The sequence below is a fragment of the Lycorma delicatula genome, chromosome 3 (genome assembly GCF_047948215.1).
Source record: "Lycorma delicatula isolate Av1 chromosome 3, ASM4794821v1, whole genome shotgun sequence".
In the NCBI taxonomy this organism is placed as follows: domain Eukaryota; kingdom Metazoa; phylum Arthropoda; class Insecta; order Hemiptera; family Fulgoridae; genus Lycorma; species Lycorma delicatula.
In genome coordinates, this window is record NC_134457.1 from 207,666,787 (window position 1) to 207,688,835 (window position 22,049).

The 22,049-nt window shown below is 29.2% G+C and overlaps 1 protein-coding gene across 9 annotated transcripts in view; it reads left to right on the forward strand.

Moving 5' to 3' along the window:
* Positions 1 to 22,049, forward strand: part of tgo (Aryl hydrocarbon receptor nuclear translocator homolog tgo) — a 295,570-nt gene that overhangs the window by 265,454 nt on the left and 8,067 nt on the right. For 8 of the 9 annotated variants that reach the window (XM_075361413.1, XM_075361420.1, XM_075361419.1 and 5 more), the window contains 5 exons: positions 1,248 to 1,370; positions 4,654 to 4,812; positions 9,589 to 9,739; positions 11,614 to 11,929; positions 20,359 to 20,500. In XM_075361413.1, the coding sequence (XP_075217528.1) occupies positions 1,248 to 1,370; positions 4,654 to 4,812; positions 9,589 to 9,739; positions 11,614 to 11,929; positions 20,359 to 20,500 (891 nt within the window). The remainder of the gene's footprint in view (positions 1 to 1,247; positions 1,371 to 4,653; positions 4,813 to 9,588; positions 9,740 to 11,613; positions 11,930 to 20,358; positions 20,501 to 22,049) is intronic. The other variant, XM_075361416.1, reaches the window with a different exon arrangement.

Here is a 22,049-nt window from a genome sequence, read left to right on the forward strand (position 1 = left end):
ATCACTGGATGCCCAATCCAAAAGACAGAGTATGGTGTGGAAAGAAAAGGACGACTCAACGCCAAAAAAAGTGAAAGTTGGAATTGATTCCAAAGGAGTGTTGCTGATCGATTACCTGCCCTGTAGGACCACGATCACAGCTGCTCGCTGTTGTGAGGTGAGAAACCCCAGAAGGGCGATTCAAAACAAAAAGAAGGGAAAGTTGAGATAAACAGTTTTTTTGTTCCACTAACACTCACACCCACACGCTGTTAGTGTGAACTCATGTACTGCTTGAGCAGTTTCGATGGGATATTTTTGGATCATCCACCTTACACCACTATCACAATATCAAAAATGCATTATGTATTGAGATTCAAGGAGATTATGTAGAAAAACAACTATTAAATGTATGTAATTTTCAAAATTACCCTTCTTTTAGATTTTGAACATTTTTTTAAAAAACAGTTATAACTTACTTTTGAGACCAAATTCGTATTTAATTTTTTTCTATAGTAGAGCATATCTATTCCATATTGGATTTCTTAAATTCTAATAGAAAATTATTACTATTTTTTGTATTCTGATTTTCATTTCATTATGTTTAAGAACATCAACTAAGAGAATTATCCATAGTTTACTAAACTTATTTAACTGCCATTATTAATGTTTTTAAAGTTATTCACTCAATACACACCTATCTATCTACCTATGTTGCTTTCATACTTATTGTTCCTTTACTTTGCATCAAGTCTTTAACTTTCAAACTCCATTACAATTTGTATTTCTTCTGTTCCCTCCCAGAAGATATGTAATACATAATTGCCAACATGCTTATGTTTGTTAATTTATGTTCTAGAAAAGGTTTTTCTCATATTGTGGAAGTTTAATTCTTGATACAGTAACAGATCTTTTGTAAACAATGTTTTTATATAACACTTTTTTATTTATTTATATCAACCATGTTACTGAGCTACCTATATTCCAATTAAATTAAAAAGTAAAATTTAGCCTGAATTTGTTTATGAAAATGATTAATATTAAATTTTAATTTAATTTACATTGTAGCAGAAAAATGTAGTTTAAAATAACATATTAAGTTGTTGTAGATAAAATGTTTTATTGAATCATGTGTTTCTTACAAATTTAAAATTATTCTATTTTATTTCAAAACTTGCATTCATTAAATTTATTATTACTTTTATTTCTGAATATTTTAATATGACATGTAAGTTTTATTATAAATTCCTTTATTATGTGATTTTTAGGAGTACAAATGGAAAGAGCGGTGGAAGAAGATGGATCACATTGCTGCCTAGTAGCTATAGGACGACTACAGGTCACATCAACACCTAATACTAGCGATCTCTCATCATCCAATAATAATGCAGGTAATTTATGTTTGTGCTCTTATCAGTGAATTGCGATCATTCAGAATGATTTATCACTATGTTCTTAATTAATGTATGATCCAGACTGGTTTAATCTTTCAATTGTTTCTGTCATAAGCTGTTGTGCATAGCCTAAGTAACACTAAGATACAAAATAGAGATTTCATATTCATCAGGTAGAGACTATGTGTAGCGAGAAAATGTAATGACAAATCTACCTTTTTTGCTTCTGTGAACATCTATCTCAATGGTTTATGGATTCTTTAAAATATCTCTTAACACAAAACTGCACTTAACAAATTGCTGGTGTCTATGAAGTTTACATTACGTTTTAAGACTGAGTAAAGGTTAACCCTTTGCAGTCCTTTTATAATAAATGACCAACTAGCCTAGAGTCATTTTTTATTCCACTGATATCCCAGCCAGGTCCAATTTTTATTGTAAGGGAAATCTGATATTTCTGTCTTGCCTAAAATTTAATTTCTTTGCAATTCCCAACAGTTATTTTATTACATTATAACACTTGGAAGTTTCTTTTTAAATTAATAAATTTATTTTCATACTTAAAATATTTTTATTGTTAGTAGTAGGTAAAATTTAAGAGGTAGTATAATAGAACTGAAAAATATCATAAAATAATGCTAACTAGAGCTGCAATTAAATGTTAATAATTGTTATAAGCCAATCAAGTTGTTGAAAATACCTCATTTTTTTGCCAAAATTAACTTTCGTTAGGTAGGACATGTAAAAATGATTTTTTTTTTCTTCCGCATATCAATTAGTTTCTGCAAAAATTTCAGACAATAATGAATCGGTAAAAATTGGTAACTGAAAGTATTTAAATTCAGTTTTCACATTATTATTATATATTGGACCATATCATGGAACTAAATGGAAATTTTGGCAAATCACCATCAATTACATTGTATTTTTCCCATAATGCATTATACCAAGTATTACCGAATGGCCCATTTGCGAAGGTAAGTGATGTAATTATCAGAATTATCGGTATTACTCATAGAATTATCTTCAATATTGTCACAAACCGGCACATCATTAACCTCAAATTCACTATCACTTTGTGATCCTAAAGAGAATTTTCATTAACTGTTGGATCACAGTCACTATCACTAAACAGACTTTCCAAATTATCACTAGAAAACTCATTCATAATATTTTCCAATTTGAGTACAATGAGAACTTCCAGCAATATTTCTTACCTTAACTTATTTATTTACAATTCAGACAACACATGTTGTCATATGTGTGTTCGTTACTCATAACAGATTCAGATTAAACAACTGATGCTAAACTAAATAGAATACGATGTTGAGCAAGAACTGTCTAAATGTCGAGCGATGCTCTGTTCAAGATTTACTGATGTCTGAACATCGTGTCAAGTGTTGCACGACATTGTAGTGCTATGTGAATTACATAATGTCGAGTGGTTTACGCCACTGGACTATATGTGAATTTCAGAATATCAAGTATATTACAACAAAGGACTGTGAAGAGTTAAAATGGAAGATAGGATGTGCTCCTTCTAATAATACAACAAAATGAATTGTTTGATTAACAAAATGTTTGCTTGTTTGATTAATATACAAAGATCACACAAAAGTTAATCTCATTTTATTATGAAAGTAACCAACAAAAATTTCTTAAAATCTTTTACGATACTTCTACTTTTACTTCTTGTCAATTTATTTTTCAACATTGATAACCTAAAAAGACATTTAGATGCAACAAGTTTCTGCATATCTCATCAAACTTTGTCTGCATTCCATTTATTTATCTGATGACTATTTTTTTTTTTTAATTCTTGTCACTTCTCTTAATTATTAGTTTTGTGAACGTACGCAGATCACTAGCTACTAAGTCCATTCTGTAGGATGGGTTGACAAAAAATCTATATTTGAAATGTTTAAGGAGTTATCACAATACCACATGCTTTTTCTTTGTGTTGATCACTGTGTACATCAGAATTGTGTGAAGATGAGTAATTATAGTAGTATAGATTATGATATAAGAAACATGGAGAAGTTTTTCGCAGTATGTTCAGTGAAATGGTGAAAATCATGAATTGTCCTCAGCTCAGGATGAATGAGATTGAATATATAAAAAAAAGCTTTTTAGACTTTGTAGATGGAGAAAATGTTATTTTTTTGTGATATTCAGTTGCCCATTGAAAATGAAATTGTTTCACATTTTAACCCATAATCAGTAATGATTGTCTACAAAATTTAAGTTCATTTGTGTGTCATAATGGGTAGTTCTGACAACAAAATCATCATTTTAGTCTGTTAATTGACCAATGGAAAAAATTGCATAAACATATACTGTGTATACTTCATTGAACTTTGGGATGATTCTTGACAGGAAATAATGCTCTACTTAACTTTCTGAGGAAGGCAATAATTGATAAGCGTATAATCTCATTAAGGTATAATGTTGTCAGTTAACATCAATAACATCCTGAAACTCATTATCATTGAACCCATAGGCATTGCTTGATGCTGGTTAAATCATTCTTACTGGGGCAGCTTAGAAAATGATTACCAATTTAACATTTGTTATGTAAATGTCCTCATAAAAATTGTTCAAATATTGCCCAAAACTGAATGCTGAATGCCAGTAGAATACTATTTTAGTAGACTGCAATTTAATATGAATAGTAAAAGTCTATTGAAAGCACTGCTGATTGATGGAGAGGTAAAGAGTTTGTTGTAATAAACAATAGGTTATGAATTGAAGGCAATACTACATTAGGATAAAACAAAATAATGTTTACGACATTATTGCAATTGCATACATTTTCATATTTTTTAACAACTAGATCTAGTTAGCAGGTTTTTTATGCAAAAAAAGTAAAAAAACTGCCAACCACATTGCTTTTTCTGTATGCATTCATACAGTTTCAAGAGGAAATTTAAAATGTACATGTGAACATTAAATTCAGTTTTTTAAATGAATTATTTGAAACATTTTTTATTTTTAAAAAACATTTTTTTTTAATTTTTAGTGTATTGAGAATGACTGGTTTTAGTTTTAACCAACAGAGTAATTTCAATCAAAAAAATATTAACTTCTTCTCTATTAACTTCTCTAAAGTTAGTAAAGTCAATCCTTTTTAAAGGAAAATTACAGAAAAAAAGAAACTACTGCTTTATAAAGATATACCTGTAAATTTGACTAGGATTAGTTTTTCCATTGTTGTATTAGCTGCATACATAATTATTTTATAAAATATTAAATCTTATTAATTCTATTTGTTTATTTTCAGAATTTATTTCACGTCATTCTATAGATGGCAAATTCACATTTGTTGACCAGCGAGTAATGGCACTGCTTGGTTATACACCTCCTGAATTACTTGGCAAGTCCTGTTTTGAGTTCTTCCACCCAGAGGATCAAACCCATATGAAGGAGAGCTTTGAACAGGGTAAATGAGCTTTGATCTGTGAATAATAATTCATTTCATGGTAGTTTTTTTTTTTTTTACACATTGACTGCTCTCTGGCATTTCTTCTGTAGAGAAACAACATTTTCTGAAATATACTTAACCTTTACTGAAAAAATGTTTACTATCTTGTTTGTAACATAATGATCTAATACTGTATCATAATTATGAATTTTAGCCATATATAACAACATAGCTTTTATTCAATTACATAGCTAATCAGACTTTTTTTATTAAAACCTTCAGACAACTACTTGATTTACTTGTGTTACAATTATGACTGCTTCATTTTTTTTTAAAATTTGATTTTGAGTATTGTCATTATATATAACTTTGTACAAACAAGTTGTTACATATTTTAGAAAAGAATTTACGGATGGAAATTTAATCGTAATTTTAAGGTAGAAGGAGACTTAGGTGGTTTCAGTAAGTATTAGATATTTGAGTCCATGTCATTGAAATTGAGGTTGTAGCGCCTAATAAAAAATATCAGAATTAATTTATTGTAAATAGAGCATCTGAAATTAATATTTAATGTTTTCTGGATTGTTTTGAAGGGTTTCTATGTAAATGATTAAGGATTTAATTGTATGTATTCATGTTATATTGCGTGGTGATTTTATTATAGATTCTTGATAAAATTAAGGTAAGGTGGGTTTTCTCAGTCGTATTCATTTTTTCATCATACACAAATTTTCATAATCAATAAAGACTTAAGATTGAGCTAAACTGTGAAACGCCATTAAATTGTAATACAGAAATATGAGATAATTTTAGTTAAATAAGAAGATAAATATACGAGGTCTGTTCAAAAAATAACTGAACTTTATTTTTTTAATCTTTATTATTAATTTTACAGATTAGTGGTCCATGTCCCTTTCAAAGTACTCCCTTCCCCTATTCACACACGTTTTCCAGCGGCATTTCTACTTCACGAAGCAGTCATAGATAGTTTAATTTGAAATGGCCTTTAAGGTCTGTGACAAATTATCTTTATGTCATCAATAGTCTCAAAACAGTATCCTTTCATCACTTATTTTAATTTCGATAATAAGAAAAAATCTCAGCTCAAGGAGCCAGGTCTGGCGAGTAGGGAGGTTAAGGAGGACAGTCATCTGATTTTTGGCATAAAACTGACTTAATTGACAAAGATGAGTGTGCAGGCGCATTGTTGTGGTAAAAGAACCATAATGTTGTCTCTCTACAACTCTGGTCTCTTTTTGTGGATTTTTTTTGTAACTTGTAAAATGCCTTGATAGTATGCATAGTTCACTGTGTTTCACCTTGAGGTAAGAATTCAAATGAAGAAAAATTCAAAAGAATTAAAATGTTATTGTTGATTGGCTGTGACAGGATCTCTACAAAGTCATTAAATTGCTCACTTGCTTTTTCCTTCTTTAATTTAATGATAGATTCTTGATTGAAATTTGATGTTTTTTTAAGAAATTTCTGTCAGCCAGTAAAAAAATCTTTGAGAGAATCGCTTAAGAAAACTTGTTAGATAATTTAGGAGATAATAAAATATTCTTTTCTAATCAGTTTAGTTTTTATAATGGTTCTTTCTACTTCATTTAAGTTCGTAGTTAAAGGGAAATATATAAATTCAGTACTTATGGAAATAACAAAAGCTTAACTGTATAAATCACTAATATTAAAGAAAATTGAAAGGTCTGGCAGTGAGGTATTTTGTAGAAAGAGTAATAAACATTCAAACATAGTATATGGTTTTTAATAATAAATATATGAAAAATCTTGTTTACAATTTGAATCCACCTGTTACATTTTGTGATGCTTTGCAGTTTTGGGCATCATTTTTTTACATTTATAACTAATTGATTTCTCCTTCACTGTTTGTAAAATTAAGGTGATTAAGTTTGCTGATGAGACTGCTTTCTACAAAGTGGTTATTTATGGCTGGATATTAAGTCTTTTAGCGGCTTAATAAACAAACGTAGAAGCTTTTAATTAACTATTAATAAATATTAATATTAACTTTTAATAAATATTAAAATTGTTAACTTTTTTGTAAACTCCATTGCTTTTAATGTAATAAGCTATTTTATTTTATAATTTAACTTGTAATTGTGATTTTTTTTAGGATTTAAGTACCCTTAAATATTTATATGTATTAAAAATATGCAGTAATCTCTTTAATAGAATTCATTTAATGTAAAGGATTATTTTCTTTTGAATTAAATATTTATTTACTTCAATCAATAATTGACTGAAAGGTATGTAATATTCTGGATTAATTCCAAGACATTACGTATGATACCGCTGCTCGTAACATAAATACAATATTTTTCATAAAGATTTCTTACATTAGCTTTGCATTGCATCATTTTGAGAAAAGTACATATTATTCAAGTCTCAGATTATACAGGTGATTACAAATAATTCATCGAATTTTTAAAATCTGTATTTAAAAAAGTAATACACAAAATTATGAACAATACATGAAAATAAATAGAAACTGTTCAAGTTTCAGGTTAGGATTAAAGAGGTTGCCGACAGGTTGCAGCACAAGCTCAGTTTCTAAAATGGCATCTATGCAACAGAAAGCATTCTGTGTCTTAGAATACAAGAGATGTTTATCCGCTATTACCGTGCAGCGTTTATTCCAGAGACGGTTTGAAACAGAACTACCAGGCCACCAAAGCGTTCCAAAATGGTATCAACAGTTTAAAGACTGGTTGTTTGTGCAAAGGTAAAAGCACTGGACACCCTAGTGTTTTGGATGAAACAGTGGAGAGAATCAGGGAGAGTTTCGTTTGTAGCCCAAACAAGTCAGCTCGAAGCACTAGTAGTGAACTTGATATTTCGCATTCAACTGTCTGGAAGATTTTGCAAATTCATTTACAACCACATAAAGTTAAACCACATGATTTGCAAAATCATACCACATAAAGTTATTACAAAAGTTACAACTACATGACCTTAACAAACAATACAAATTTTGTAAAGATGCAGGAAGCTATGGAGGATGACGATTTTGCTAACCGTCTGTTTAGTGATGAGGCGTCATTTCACTTGAATGGAAAGTTGAATCGCCATATCAGGATGTGGGGTATTGAACAACCTAATTCTGTAGAATGTGAACATAATTCCACAAAACTTAATGTTTTTGGCGCACTGTCTAAAACAAAACAAGGCTGTTTTTCTTCTCTGAGAATACTGTGACGGGTATCTAATACCTCGTATTATTTAATAACTTTATATTCCAACAAGGTAGAGCTCCACCTCACTGGCATGCTGAAGTACGAAGCTTTCTGAATAAAGAACTCCCGCGCCACTGGATCCGGTGATGTGCAGATGATGACTTAGCATTCTTAAAATGGTCTCCTAGATCTCCTAATCTCATGGGTTTTTTTTTGGGCATATGTTAAAGACTGTATTTACATGCTAGCACACTCAGTAACTTTGGTTGTGCTACAGGAACGCATTACAGCTGAATTTATCACCATCAATAGGGATATGTTAATGTGCATGTGGGCTGAACTGGAGTACAACATAGATGTGTGTCGTGTGACAAATGGAGGCCATATTGAAAATTTATGAAGGTATGATTGAAACTTGGTCAGTGTGTGTTTATTTTCACGTATCATTCATGATTTTATGTGTACTACTTTTCTAAATATAGATTTTTAAAAGCCAATGAATCATTTTTAATCATCCTGTATAATAAACTATTGTATAGTATTTAAGGGCGTAAAGAAATTAAACTTTTTAGAAGAGTATTGAAGGAAAAATATAAACTTTTGATTAAAATTGAAAAATATATATTTTAGATGATTTTTTCTCTCTTTGGATCATACCTAAGTTACTGTTTAGACGAACAGATTTTTTAAAGTTGTATTTAGCATTTCTTATTTATTAGGAAAACTGTAATAAACTTGATATCAATAGATCCTCAGTTTATTTTAAAAATTGAACTCCAGTAATTTTTTTAATTTTATGTTTAATTAATAGATAACAGTGATTGTGTAACAGTTAAGTTTAAAAAAATTTCAAATTGGTCCTACTAACTTGATACACATTATATATAACTAAATTTTTGAATTTTATATTTAAAGAATGTAACGTTACTTTATGTTTGAAGAATTGTATTTTTGTTTTTACATAACATTAATATTTTGCTATCATAGAATAATTTCATTGAAATTTGCAAATGGAAACTTACTTAGGGAGAGTAAATTCTTTAGTTTGTTTAATGGCTTGTTTATTTCTATCTGTTGTAAAAAACAATCTTTTTTTTTTAATGTTAGTATTGAACAAAAATGTGTTGGGCAATGTATTAATATTTCCATCACAAAATCAAATAAAGTTAAGATTACACATACAGTAAATGGTTACCAGTGATGTTATGGCCTAATGAATAATGAGTCAGTCATTTATGTATATTTCAGATCCCTTATTATTTAATGAATAAGTTTATCTACTGAGTTCTGATTGAGACTGTAAGTTGCATCTCTTGATGTTTCTACAATACCTGGAATGTTTCAGGCACTAGTATCCTGTAAAATTGAAGTGTATGAAGCAAGAATGAAATACAAACTACTGAAGATGTATTTTAAGAATTCCTTCCCATGTGAAACAACACTGGGTATAGTTGCCACCCGCATTGTTGGGGGTTATTATTGGCCATAGCAGTCAATTTAAGGTGATAACACATTATTAATGTTATGTATATATCTTTTTTTTCTGTCAATTATATTACCTTGTTCTTGTTCTAATATTTTTATTGAACATCTTTTTCAGTATTAAAACTAAAAGGCCAAGTCATGTCAGTGATGTATCGATTCCGTGCTAAAAGTCGAGAATGGGTTTGGTTACGAACATCAGCCTTTGCCTTCCTCAATCCTTATACTGATGAAGTAGAATATATTGTCTGCACTAATACAACTGCAAAGTCAGTATTTTTTTTTATTTCATTAAAAATTGAATTAATATTAATATTTTATTTTTAGCTTCAAAATTTAAATAAAAAGTTTTATAATTAAAATGAAAATGGTTTGAAAATATTTTATTTATTATTAACAAAGTGTTAAAGTGAGCTTGTAGCATTTAGTGTTATTTTGAATATCTTTTACTTCCTTGTATGAAGTAAACAAAGTATTATGATGGTAAAAATTTCAGTTTCCAGATTTCAGGTGAAATATCCATTTTGATCATCCTTGAATCCATTTTGACTAGTTTCGATGTGACGTCTGTATGTATGTATGCATATATCTTGCATAACTCAAAAACAATTAGCCGTAGGATGTTGAAATTTTGGCTTTAGGACTGTTGTAACATCTAGTTGTGCACCTCCCCTTTTGATTGCAATTGACTGAACCAAAAGTGTTCAAAAAAGCCCAAAATTCCAAAAGGTTCGGATTTTGGGCTTTTTCTTAACTTAACAGTAATAAGCCCTTATTGAAAGCTTTTCAACGATATATCATAAGTGGTAATTATTTCCATTTATTCCAGTTACAGCCAAATAAAATTTTAATTAATGAAATATTTGGATCTTAAGGGAAGTCACATCAGCTTGAATCGGACTTCATCTCCTTTTTTTATTAACTTTTTTTTTTAATTTTTATATATTGAGTTACTAATAATTATTAGCCTCTCGTAAAAAAAAATTTTACGACGAATAATAATTCAGTAACAAAAAAGAAAAAATATGAAACAAATTGAGGTTTTTAATGAGATAAAGTTTTATGTACTTTTCATTTAAAAAAAAAAAAATGTGTAAATGTAATTTCATAGACGTACAAGGAAGTCATGTGTTGTCCATATAAATTGTTTTTTTTTTTTCAGGTAAAAAGTAATATTGTAATTTTCATATTGAAAAATCTGTTGATTTATATCATTTAACAGTTTATTACATACAGATTGCCTTTACTTTCAAATTTTATTTGAATGATTTTTTCCCTGAATATTAAAAAAGTATATTGCAAACATTTTTAAACTGCAAAAACAGGATTAAAGAAAACTTAGCGATCTGAACATGGTTTTTTTAAGACTTTATATAAAATAGATTTTATATAAAAAAACATTAGAAAATTAGGATTTATAACCACGTGTGTGTGATATTTTTCTAAAGATTTTGCAGTTTTGTTTTTTATGTGTAAATTGTGAATTGTAGTTATCAGTGCTGTGAAGCTATCATAAGTTGTGCACCCTCATTCTGCAGCTGTTGAATAGGATAATTTTAAAAATGTGAAGTATTGTTGCACCATTAAATTTTAATCCAGTTAGATAATAAATTTGAAAATACAAATCCTCAAACATTGTTATCACTCAACAAACTCTCTGAGCAGAGCCAAGGAACCTTCAATTTTTTGGATTCATTATAAAGTATTTTCTGGTTACCTTTTTCCTCTTACCTAATCCATTTCAGCTGCTAAAGGTGATTGTTTAACAGTTGGAAATGTACATTTATGTCTTGAGTTGAATGGTTTTTGAGTTAACTTTTAGTTATTTTACTGTATTGTAAATTTATTTTAAATTAAAGAAAAATCAAAATTGCTGCATACCATTATTTTAATTTTAATAGTGGATGCACATTTTTCATTCAAAAATATTTTATTCTTTATGTTATTTATGATTCATATGAGAGGAAATTATAATTAATTAAAATATGCAGCAATATTTGTAAGAAAATTTATTTACTTACATTAGCAGTATAGTCACTATATTTAAAATTTTACTTATGATTTTGATAAGTAGGCCAGGTAATTTTTATTTATTTGTATTTGAATAATGAAGTATATATAAAGAAATAATGTATTGTTTCAGGTCATTGCACTCACCAGGTCCTGGAGGCCCTACAGAAAGCGGGGGTGATACCGGTACACCAGCTGGTGATGGGGTATCATATCAACCTGGCATAGATTATAGTCTCCCTCAACGGCGAGATGTATATTCTCATATGCCTCAACATATACATAGCGGTAATGCACAACGTCCTGCCAGCACACAGAATGTGTACAGTGGGTACGAGCCGAACGCATCTCCAATCAGCTACAACTCACCAACACAGGCCGGTATTCCCCGCATCTCTAAAACTACCACTTCCCCCACACCTGCACAGACCGCATGGACTTTAAGACAGGTTACTGCTTTAGCACCACTTTTGATTTTTTTTTCATCATAATATTATCATTTATATTGTGGTGGTATATTATGTAAATAATTGTTTGTGTTGAGCTGCGTCATAAATCTACCAAGTTGCTAATAAAATATGCACTGAGCACTAATTCACAATCATTGTTTATTGTTACTATTGTAATTGTATTTTATGATATTTAGTTATATTAGGGAAATTTTCCTTGACAATTTGATAGCTAAAATTTAGTTAAATTCATCATTTAAAAAAGAATTGTGTAAATAATTAAAAATGCAGAACTTTTAAGTGGCACTATATGTTGCATTTAGTATTTTTTACTTTCTTAAGTATTTTTAAAGATATAATAATTTTTATTAACACATTCAATGTGGAATGATAAATTGTTTGTTTATTTTATGTAAACTTTCATTATAAATTAATGAAAGTTAGGAAGATTTTTGAAATTAACTTCAGTTTTTTTTTTAAGGGTCGATTAGTTACTTAGGGTCTATATAATTAGTAAAAATGTTTCTTTGTACCTGTATTATTAATATTATTATTATTATTATTTTTAAGAACATGATAACTAGATTCTTCATTAACTAAAGTAAAAAATAACAAAAATGAATCTTCATTAACTGAAGATTTGCAAATTTGCGTTTGTAGTTAAAGAGTATTGACTCTTGGGAGAATAGATAGGAAATAGAAAATCAGCCAATGAACTTCTTACATCTAAAGTATAAATACATGTGTGAGGTGTGTGAAAAGTGTTTATGTAGCTTTAATCTTACCATCTTGGATGTAAGTGAGAAACATTTGGTTATAGTGTACAGCAGGGATTTAAAAATAGAATATTTTTATTACCCCATTTTTTACTTGTTTTCAAACTTTTTTTTTTTTTAAATAACTTTTTTCACTGGGAATATTAAACATTAAACACGCTCAGTGCCCAATGACTGTTGTGACCAGTGCCCTTCAGTAACCGGCTCATTTTATGGCAATTATAATTTTTACATGTTCTTCCCACCTATCTTGTTTCACGTAATTATGTTAGCATAAAAAAATCCGAAAAACTTCATGTAAAATTAAACATACTATTATTAAAATAATCTTATTTTGTTGATTAAAACTAAGTAAAGTTAAATATTAGAAAATATTAAAAATATGAGAAAGAACATAGATTTTGGCTGAATATTATATCTACCATGTAACATAAGGTCTATTTATTTTCTTCTCATATAATTAAAACATTTTAAAGTTCATATAAATGCTAAAACAGCAGTTTTGTGAATTGTTAGGGATTTCTTTGTTATTGAAGTGAATTTTGGCAGATTACACTTAATGGATCGTATATTTTTGAAGAGAACACTTCTTATGTTTACTATTTAGAAAATAAATTAAAGATTGTGTATATATTATTATAAAATGTTTTATTATAAGTTGATTTTTGGGTGATTGAGACTAGTTTAGATTTAGATTATTGGCGATTTTTTGATATTCAGTCGTGTCAGTTGGGAGTAATGGAAAAATACAATAAATAAAAGAATTTTAAATGAATGTTATATTGAAAAAATAGATGGTAATTATGGAGATAAAAAGTATTGTATCATAAAAAAGAATTAGCTGACAGCTTTGATGTTTTGGATGTATGTGGGCTACCAAACTGTTATTGGCAGACATTTATACCATTATTGAACCTGTCCTTAATCTTAGATTATACTTACCAGAATGTTCAACATCTCAAATTATGTACTCATACTAGACTATTGTTGGTCCTAGTACCGACATGGATTTTAGAGAATGAAGTGGAAAGGAAGTAAATTAATCAGAGTAAAGCTAATAAGCAAACTTATCTTATGAACCTTAAAAACAGCTTTTGGGAGGGGGGATAAATGTCTGAGCCATTCAAATGTTTTCATTTTGTTCAGCAGATTCAAAGATGACCATGAATCAGTCAAAGATGATTCTGGCCCCATTGTGGCTGGTCTTCCATTTCAAAAATCAATGAAAAAATTCTGAAATTTTGTGATTTAGTGCAGTCTGACCGTTAGATTTACTATTAGAGGGATGGTTGATGAACTGAATTTAAGTTTCTTCTTAGTTCAGACAATTTTAACTGAAGATTTGAACATGTATCGAGTGACAGCGAATTCATTCTGAAATTGTTGTTAGCCCAGCAGAAACAACACCAACTTGGAAGTGTCTCATGAACTGAATAATCAGGCGGAAACCTACCCAGATTTATTAGAGTAATTACAGGTAACGTATCATGGGTTTATGGATATGACCGAGAAACAAAGCATCTCATGGAAAAGTACAACTGGAAAAGACTTTACTGCAACTGAAAAAAATCATGACAAAGTTAATTAAAGTGAAAACAATGTTGGTGGTTTTCTTTGAATCTTCAGGTATCATACATCATGAAATTGCCCCTAAGGGGCACACATTCAACTAGCAATACTATAAATGTGACCTTAAGCATTTGTGAGAAAATGTGCAGAAGAAAAGGCCAGCACTCTGATGAGACAAGAATTGGATCTCTACCAGGATAGCATAAGCTCATCATGGATTCTCTATCACAGAATTTTTAGCCAAATTCCATGTTCCTGTGCTTCCACAGTCCCTTATTCCTCTGATTTAGACTGCTCCCTTTTTCCTAAATTGAAATTTTCGCTGAAAGGGAATATATTTGACTTAATTGAAGACATCTACGCAAATTTGATGAGGTTATTAACACCCTTATAGAAAGAAAATTTCCAGGAATGCTGTAAGATGTGGAAACACAATTGTTGTTAATGTGTTCAGTTGAAAGCAAAAAAAAAAAAAAAAAAAAAACTACTTTGAAGGAGATCTATTGCAATAGCATAGCATGTAAGTACTGCCGTTTTGAAATTACAAGCCCAGTGTTATAAAGTTTCCAATCATCTCGTATGTACGTTCAATAACATTCGATACATAATTGAGAGGGAGGAGTTTATATTCAAATATAAACCAAAATTTCTTACATGAATGTGGTGAGGTTCTGTGGTAATTAGTTGGATATGTGTAGAAAGGAGTATCTGGCCCACGCCTATAGATCACATTCCAATGTCTGTGAAGGAGGTACCATGTACCTGTGTACACAGGTATTGTGTAATGATCTTGGTACACAACACTTTTCACTGTAGTTTCAAAGAAAATGGGGCCCACTATTTGACGACGTGATACAGCATACTACATTACCATTTTGTGAGAGTTTTCACGTAACACATGGATTATCAGCTGACCATATTTTAGTGTTTTGACTGTTCACTTAGTCATTAAGGTGAAAATCATGCCTCATCAGTGAAGAAAATACAGTCAAGCTCTGCAATTCCATGGTCGTCAACAAACGACCGAAACCATGTACGTTATATGTTCTTTTCTTTACCTGGTTCCAATTTCTGAACACTGCGAACATGATTTTCAGAAAAGTGTAATAGCTTCAATCGCTCTGAACACTTCCTTATATGAAATCTGAGAGTGTGCTGATAATCTCCTCCAAGCTTTCTGAAGACAATTGCTGCATTACATTCTTAACCTTGGCCAGTTTAGCATCAGTCAAAATGGCTAGTCTCCCGGTTGTCTTCGTGTCTGCAACTGATCTTCGTTCTTTAAAACAGTTGATTAATCTGGTTATGGACAAATTGTTAGGCACTGCCACATTCGGATATTTCCCAAGAAATTCATCTATAACGTGCATAAAAATGATTGGAAAAGTAGTGTTTAACCATGAAAACTTGTTGCTCTTGGAAAAACGACATGTTTACCAAGCAATAAACAAAGCACTACTGCAGTGTTGTATGATCAATACACATCACAATGGCATCTAGATTTGTTGTTAATACCCATGGTGATATCTTGCAGTAGCCGATAGTAGAACTTTTTAAACTACTTCTATTAATAGACGCTTGAATTTTGATGTGCACGATTTTTGGATCTCCCATATACCTACCGTGTTTGCATGCTTTTCATACCTGTATGAAATTACTTTATTCAAACGTTTTTGTTATTTTTTATTTAGAATAATTGTTCATGTAATTAAAAAAAATAAAATAATTTTGCTGATCGTGTTTAGTGAAATTCAGTTGTAGCATTAAAAGTAAGAGTACATTTTTTACAATCTTATTACAGTTTCAGTAAATGAACTACAGTGTTAAATATTCATTTCATTTTCCGACTTAGCTAAGCATCACGAACATTTTATTTATAAAAGACCATAAAAGAAATGTGTTTAGACAGAAGAAAACAGTACAAATTATGTTATAAAACCCTAGGAATAATAAAGAAACAAGTAATAAATGTATTTCTAGAAGTATATCCACACTGAATGTGTTAATTTGTTCTATTTTTAATTGTTACATATGTTGTACTGACGTTTTGTTGGTTTAGCTACAAATAAAAACTAACTCGTCTGTTTTCACTTGCTTATGATTTTTTAAAGCCTTTTAAAATATTGTTTTATTTTCCTCATATTTGATTATTTATTTATTTTTTTTTTTTTTGCTATATTTTGTGTATTGTTCTAATTTATTTTTTTATTTTCTATTTATAATTTCCTATTTTAGTAATTATTTTATTTATATAAGGTTGGTGATTAAAGGGCATATAAGTGATATAATTACACTGATAGACAAACAAAAATTTTTTTATGTTTTTCAAAGTGTGATACCATTTCTTGAATTGCTTTTTTATGCACATTAAAGATCTGAAAATACAATTTTTCTATCACCCTTAGTTTTAAATAAATTACGCTTCAAAAAAAAATTAAGGGATAATATAGATAAACTCTGTAAAATTTATAATTTTGCATGGCCGTACCTGTGTTAGAATGATTTCACTGATGTTTTTCCTTTATAAATAGCCTCAGGCACATCCCGAATTAATGTCTACCAGTAATCGGCTAGCATGTTAGTATTGCATTTCCCTTTATAGCGGTTTTCCATTACTGAAATGTCTTGGTAGAAACGTTCACCATGTTCATCACTTACATCTCCATGTTTGTCCAGGAAAAACACAGATGTGAGTAGAGGAAATGTATTTTCAAAGATATATTACATCCCATAGCTCTGTATGAAGTAAGAAGTTGATTAACAATATCATGGTAAATGTCGGATTTTTGTTTGCCAAGAAAATGTTTGCAAACCTCATTAAATGAAGCCCAAGCTGCACTTTCTACATTATTTAACATCGAGTTAAATACATAATATTTGACCAACTCTCTTATTTGAAGAACAACAAATATTCCTTCGTTAATTTTTCCTTTACTTACATTTGGAAATTTCTGCCAGATGTACAAATATCTGCGACTATCCTTCTTCATTGCTTTTACAAAATTTTTCATTAGTCCTAGTTTGATTTGATATGAAGAGGGAATAAAAATATTTTTTTGGGTTCAACTAAGGGCACATGAATAATATTTTTCCCATTTGGAGTTAAGTTGCCTCGTTTCTTCCACTCTTTGGTAACATAATGTTTATCCCTAGCTCGACTGTCCCATTCGCAAAGAAAACACATGTACTTAGTATAGCGTAACTGCCTGCCTAACAAAATAGCTATAACTTTCAAATCACCATATATGTTCCAGCTATGTTTTTTATAATTTATTTTTTCAAGAATGTCTTTCATTACATTGTATATCTCTTTCAAATTAATACCATAAGCAATCGGTCGAAGGATGTTTGTTACTATTGTGTAGTAGAACCACTTTTAAACTATACTTGGACGAATCTATAAAAAGATGCCATGCCAGTCCTGAGGTTTACGAACTTGTACTAAGTGCAAGATAAGCTCATCAATATTTGTCCAATAAACCTAATTATTTTCATCAATAAAGCACTGAGAAAGTTCTTTTTGTCAGCTTCGAGAGCCTGAAAATTTTCATTTTTTTGAAGTAAATTCCAACCTTGCAGTCTTGATCCTTATAGTTCAGCTTGATTTTTTGATAAATTTAAATCACTAAACAAGTCATTTAATTCACCTTGTGATATAAGATGTGGCTTATTGAAAGATAATTCAAAATCATTGTTGTCCTCTTCAGTACTGTCTGATTCTTCATCGCTACTTACAAAACATACATTCACATGTAGTTCAGGAACTGGAATAATTTCTCTGTGATGTACAGGCCTGATTGCAGATTGCATTGAAGAATATTTTACAGTATGTTCAGATTTTTTTTAGAAAGTTCCAGACACACTTGTTAAACCAAGAGTAACAATTGGTTACATGATCCTTTGGTTCCCCACGATCCTTTGGAGGAGCCCACATCTTATCCTGATCACTAATTTTACACTGAAAGTACCAATGAGATGCTTTTTTAATTAAAGGTGTAATGTTTTTTCTATTTGATTTTACTGTAAACTCATCACATACATAACAAAAGGCATTCACATCATTTACACAATTCCGGGACATTATGATACTGCACTGTTAACAAACTTAAGACAGCAATAAGACTGGACAAAATTAATTCATTCCTAAATCCAGTGCTTAATACAAACAACACAGCTGTGTTTTCAGCTACATGTTTTGAGCTGCACAGACTTGATTAATCTTGTCCATGAAAGCTCACTTCAGTGTTAGATATGATGTCATAATATGTGACTGATATGATTTAATTTTGTTGTTTAGTATTGTTTATTTATAGCTTACAAATTATGTTAATAATAAAAAATGAACCAAGAAAAAATAATGTAGAAGCTTAAAAGTTAACTATACATTGAAAAATGAAAAAAATCCTCTAATTAAAATTTAAAAATTTTTCAGAAATGTTTGGTGATAGAAAGCCTCTTAAATTCTTATTTATTTTCAACATAAAAAAAAAAAATAAAATCATGTATTGCATGTTAGGAAACACAAATTATGTTTATCAGTGTTATCAATGTTTAGTAATGCTGATAAACATTACTAGTGTTATTATCTTAAAAAAAAGTTGTTTAATATTACATGTATATCGAGTAAAATATTAAACTCTAGAACCATGGTTTCAGATATTACTAAGTAGCAAACTGATTAACTGACATGTTATGGATCATGTGAATCCACAAGTAACTAGGGATCAGTAGGGTTCATAGTGGTATCAGATTGTTGGGTTCTTTATCGCCCAAGTTTTTAATAAGAGAGAGAGAGTGAGAGAGATAGTACATTGTAGAGTAGTCAGGTTTTACTTACTGTTCGATTTTTGGAAATCTTAAATGATTTTTTCTACATTATTTAATTCTGAAATATATATATTATCGTTTTTTTACACTATTTTTATTTCTGATAATTGTTTCTTTCTTTCTCTATGTTTGACTTTCTTTTTAGAGAAAATAAAAAACTCAAAAAGCTTTTAGATAAACATTAAAGAAAAAGTAAATTTTCTAAAAGTGTTTCTCTTTGTAATTACATCGTATGTTTGTAAAGTAAGGTTACAACATTTTACAAAAATCGAAAAGTGGATATTTATTAATGAAATTTTTGACATATTAGTGATATACCACTATTTTTCTATGTGTTCACCATTCAGTTCTAAGCGTTTGGCCAACTGGGATATTAACTTCGTATTCCTATGTCACATGTCTCTGCCCTGATTTCCTTTGACCACTCACACACAGCATTAATGAATAAAACATTTGTTTTTGTTAAGAGTTTTGTTTTTTATAATTAAAAAGATAGTTTGTATCTTCAGTTAAAAAGTTTGTTTAAAATGTTGTGCAAGTATTTTATGAAGCAAAAAAATAACCTTTTGTTTATTACTCATCTGTATAATAAGTTGTTATTATTATTATTATTATTATTATTATTATTATTATTATTCTGTTATCAGGAATTTTTGTGTCATCTGATTTTTGTAATTAACTAGTTTTGGTTCAGTATAAACAACTTTGACGTGTTTATATTTATGCATTATTTGTTGTGTGCATTATGCATTATTGTTTATGTTTATGTTTATGCATTATTTTCATGATAACAAATTATTTTAAAAAAATTTCCTGTTACACAACCTATTAACTATCTCACTAAATTGGTATATTCTTTTGTAAATTCATAAGTTTAAATTATTTATCAATTTTTTATGATGACAGAATCATTACTTTTCTTCATTACATGAAGTAAACAGCAGCATATAACATACTTTTATCTGTTGGAAATTTATAAATTTGATCCTGGAATTATAAAAAATGTCAGAATGTCCATTAATAAGAATACTTTTCTTTATGGATATTCTGACATTTTTCAGGAAGGATTTGAGAAATATTTTGTAATAAAGTTTGCATATGTGTAAGTATTAAAATTATCTAACGAAAAAAAAATATTAATAATAATAATGAAGTAAAAATAAGTAAATATTTTATTAAAAAGTTTTTTTTTCTAAAAGAATTTACATCTTTTTGTAAATTGTATTAAATTGTTTTATTGTTTTTTTTTTTCAACAGCAACCTGTTACTGAAGGCTACCAATACAGTCAGCTTAGTCCATCAAGGTCTCCTACTGGGCCTACGTATACACAGCTTAGTACAGGTGCAAGAGGTGCAGCACCCGGTGCCTACCATGCAGCTCCAGGGCCTCCAAATCCTGGTAATTTAAAATGTTTTTTTATATATCTTTATTTAAAATGAATTATAACATCATTCTTGCTTTAAACATTCATTTTGTGAGAGGTTTTTTTAATTTTTATTACTTAAATGAATTTTTTTGTTTTACTCTTTTTAGACTTGGTTCCGATATGTTTGATCATTAAGTTATAGAATGTTTTTGGAAGTGTTTAATTTTATTATTTTTGACGTTATACTATTTCACAATAAGTATAACACAATAAATCAGTTATAGTTTAACTAACGTTCTTGTTTCATATCAGGTTAATCATTCTTTGCATAGCAGTGTTAATTGAACCGTATGAGTAAAATTACACGGGTTACGCACATACATTCAAATCCAAATAACCCTACACTATTGTAATATTTTAGATGTAACAGTGTTGGATTGTTGCCGAAAGTTTTATTTATGGGGAAATATAAAATGTACTGATGACATACTTTCATCGTGATGTGAGCCCCATATTCATAGTATTTTGAAAAATATTTTCCATTGTGCATTATCATAAAATGATTTTTTAAGACTTGAAAATACGTTGTAAGAAGCTTAGTTTTTCTTCAGTCTGCCTTTGAAAATAAATCTGAAGACTAAAACCAAACTTGCCATCTAGTATACTTTCTAAAAACCATTATATGAGTATTTCTGTAAATTTTTCTTATTAGTGATTTGGAAGTATGAGATATTTAAAGTGCTTAATTTTCAAATTTATTTTTCCCTGCTTTCTTTAGTAAAATAAATTGAAATTGAGGTTATCTTGCCTGGTGTTTAAATACTGCATTGTAATGTATGCAACGTAATCAGTTCTACTTTGTTTAGACTGCAAACATTCTAGATAATATTTTATGTTGCAAAAAGTTCCATAAAAGATTATTACAGAAATCAAAAAAATTAAACAGGAGACTGATAAAAAATTTGTGAAACTTGAATGTGTTTTTGGAAAAATTAATAAAAATATTTGTATTAAAAAATAGATTGAAAATAGTTGAATATAGCCAAACAAGGTTATTTAATCCCAGCATCCGAAGAATGGTACACTTTGTTCTAAAGTCATAACCAGTAAGAGAAGAGAAGTGTTACCTCCAGTTAGTAACTACATACATTCGTTTTTCCTGAAGCAGCAGTGAACTAATTATCTGCTTTTAATTAAATTATTGTGATAGGTAATGAAAAAACATTCTTTCTTCTATCATTTGCTCATAACTAGTTTAATAATAAAATGACAAGCTCCATCACTGCTAGTGTCTATAGAGAGGAGCCTCAGTTGCTGACATTCAACAGCAGATTTTTATTGTTCATAAATTAATAATAGAATGCTATTCTTACTTGTGTAGACAACAAACAAAAGAATGTTGAATAAAGGTGTAAATATCTATTTCTAGAAAATATATTTGATGACTATTTCAGTTTCATAAAATAAAACAGGCATAATTCTTTGACATAATACTAAGAAGTAGGTGTAAAATTTTGATAAATATAACAAAGTGTGAATGTTATTGAATTTTTGGTATAATTAGGTTAATTAGAGTTAGTA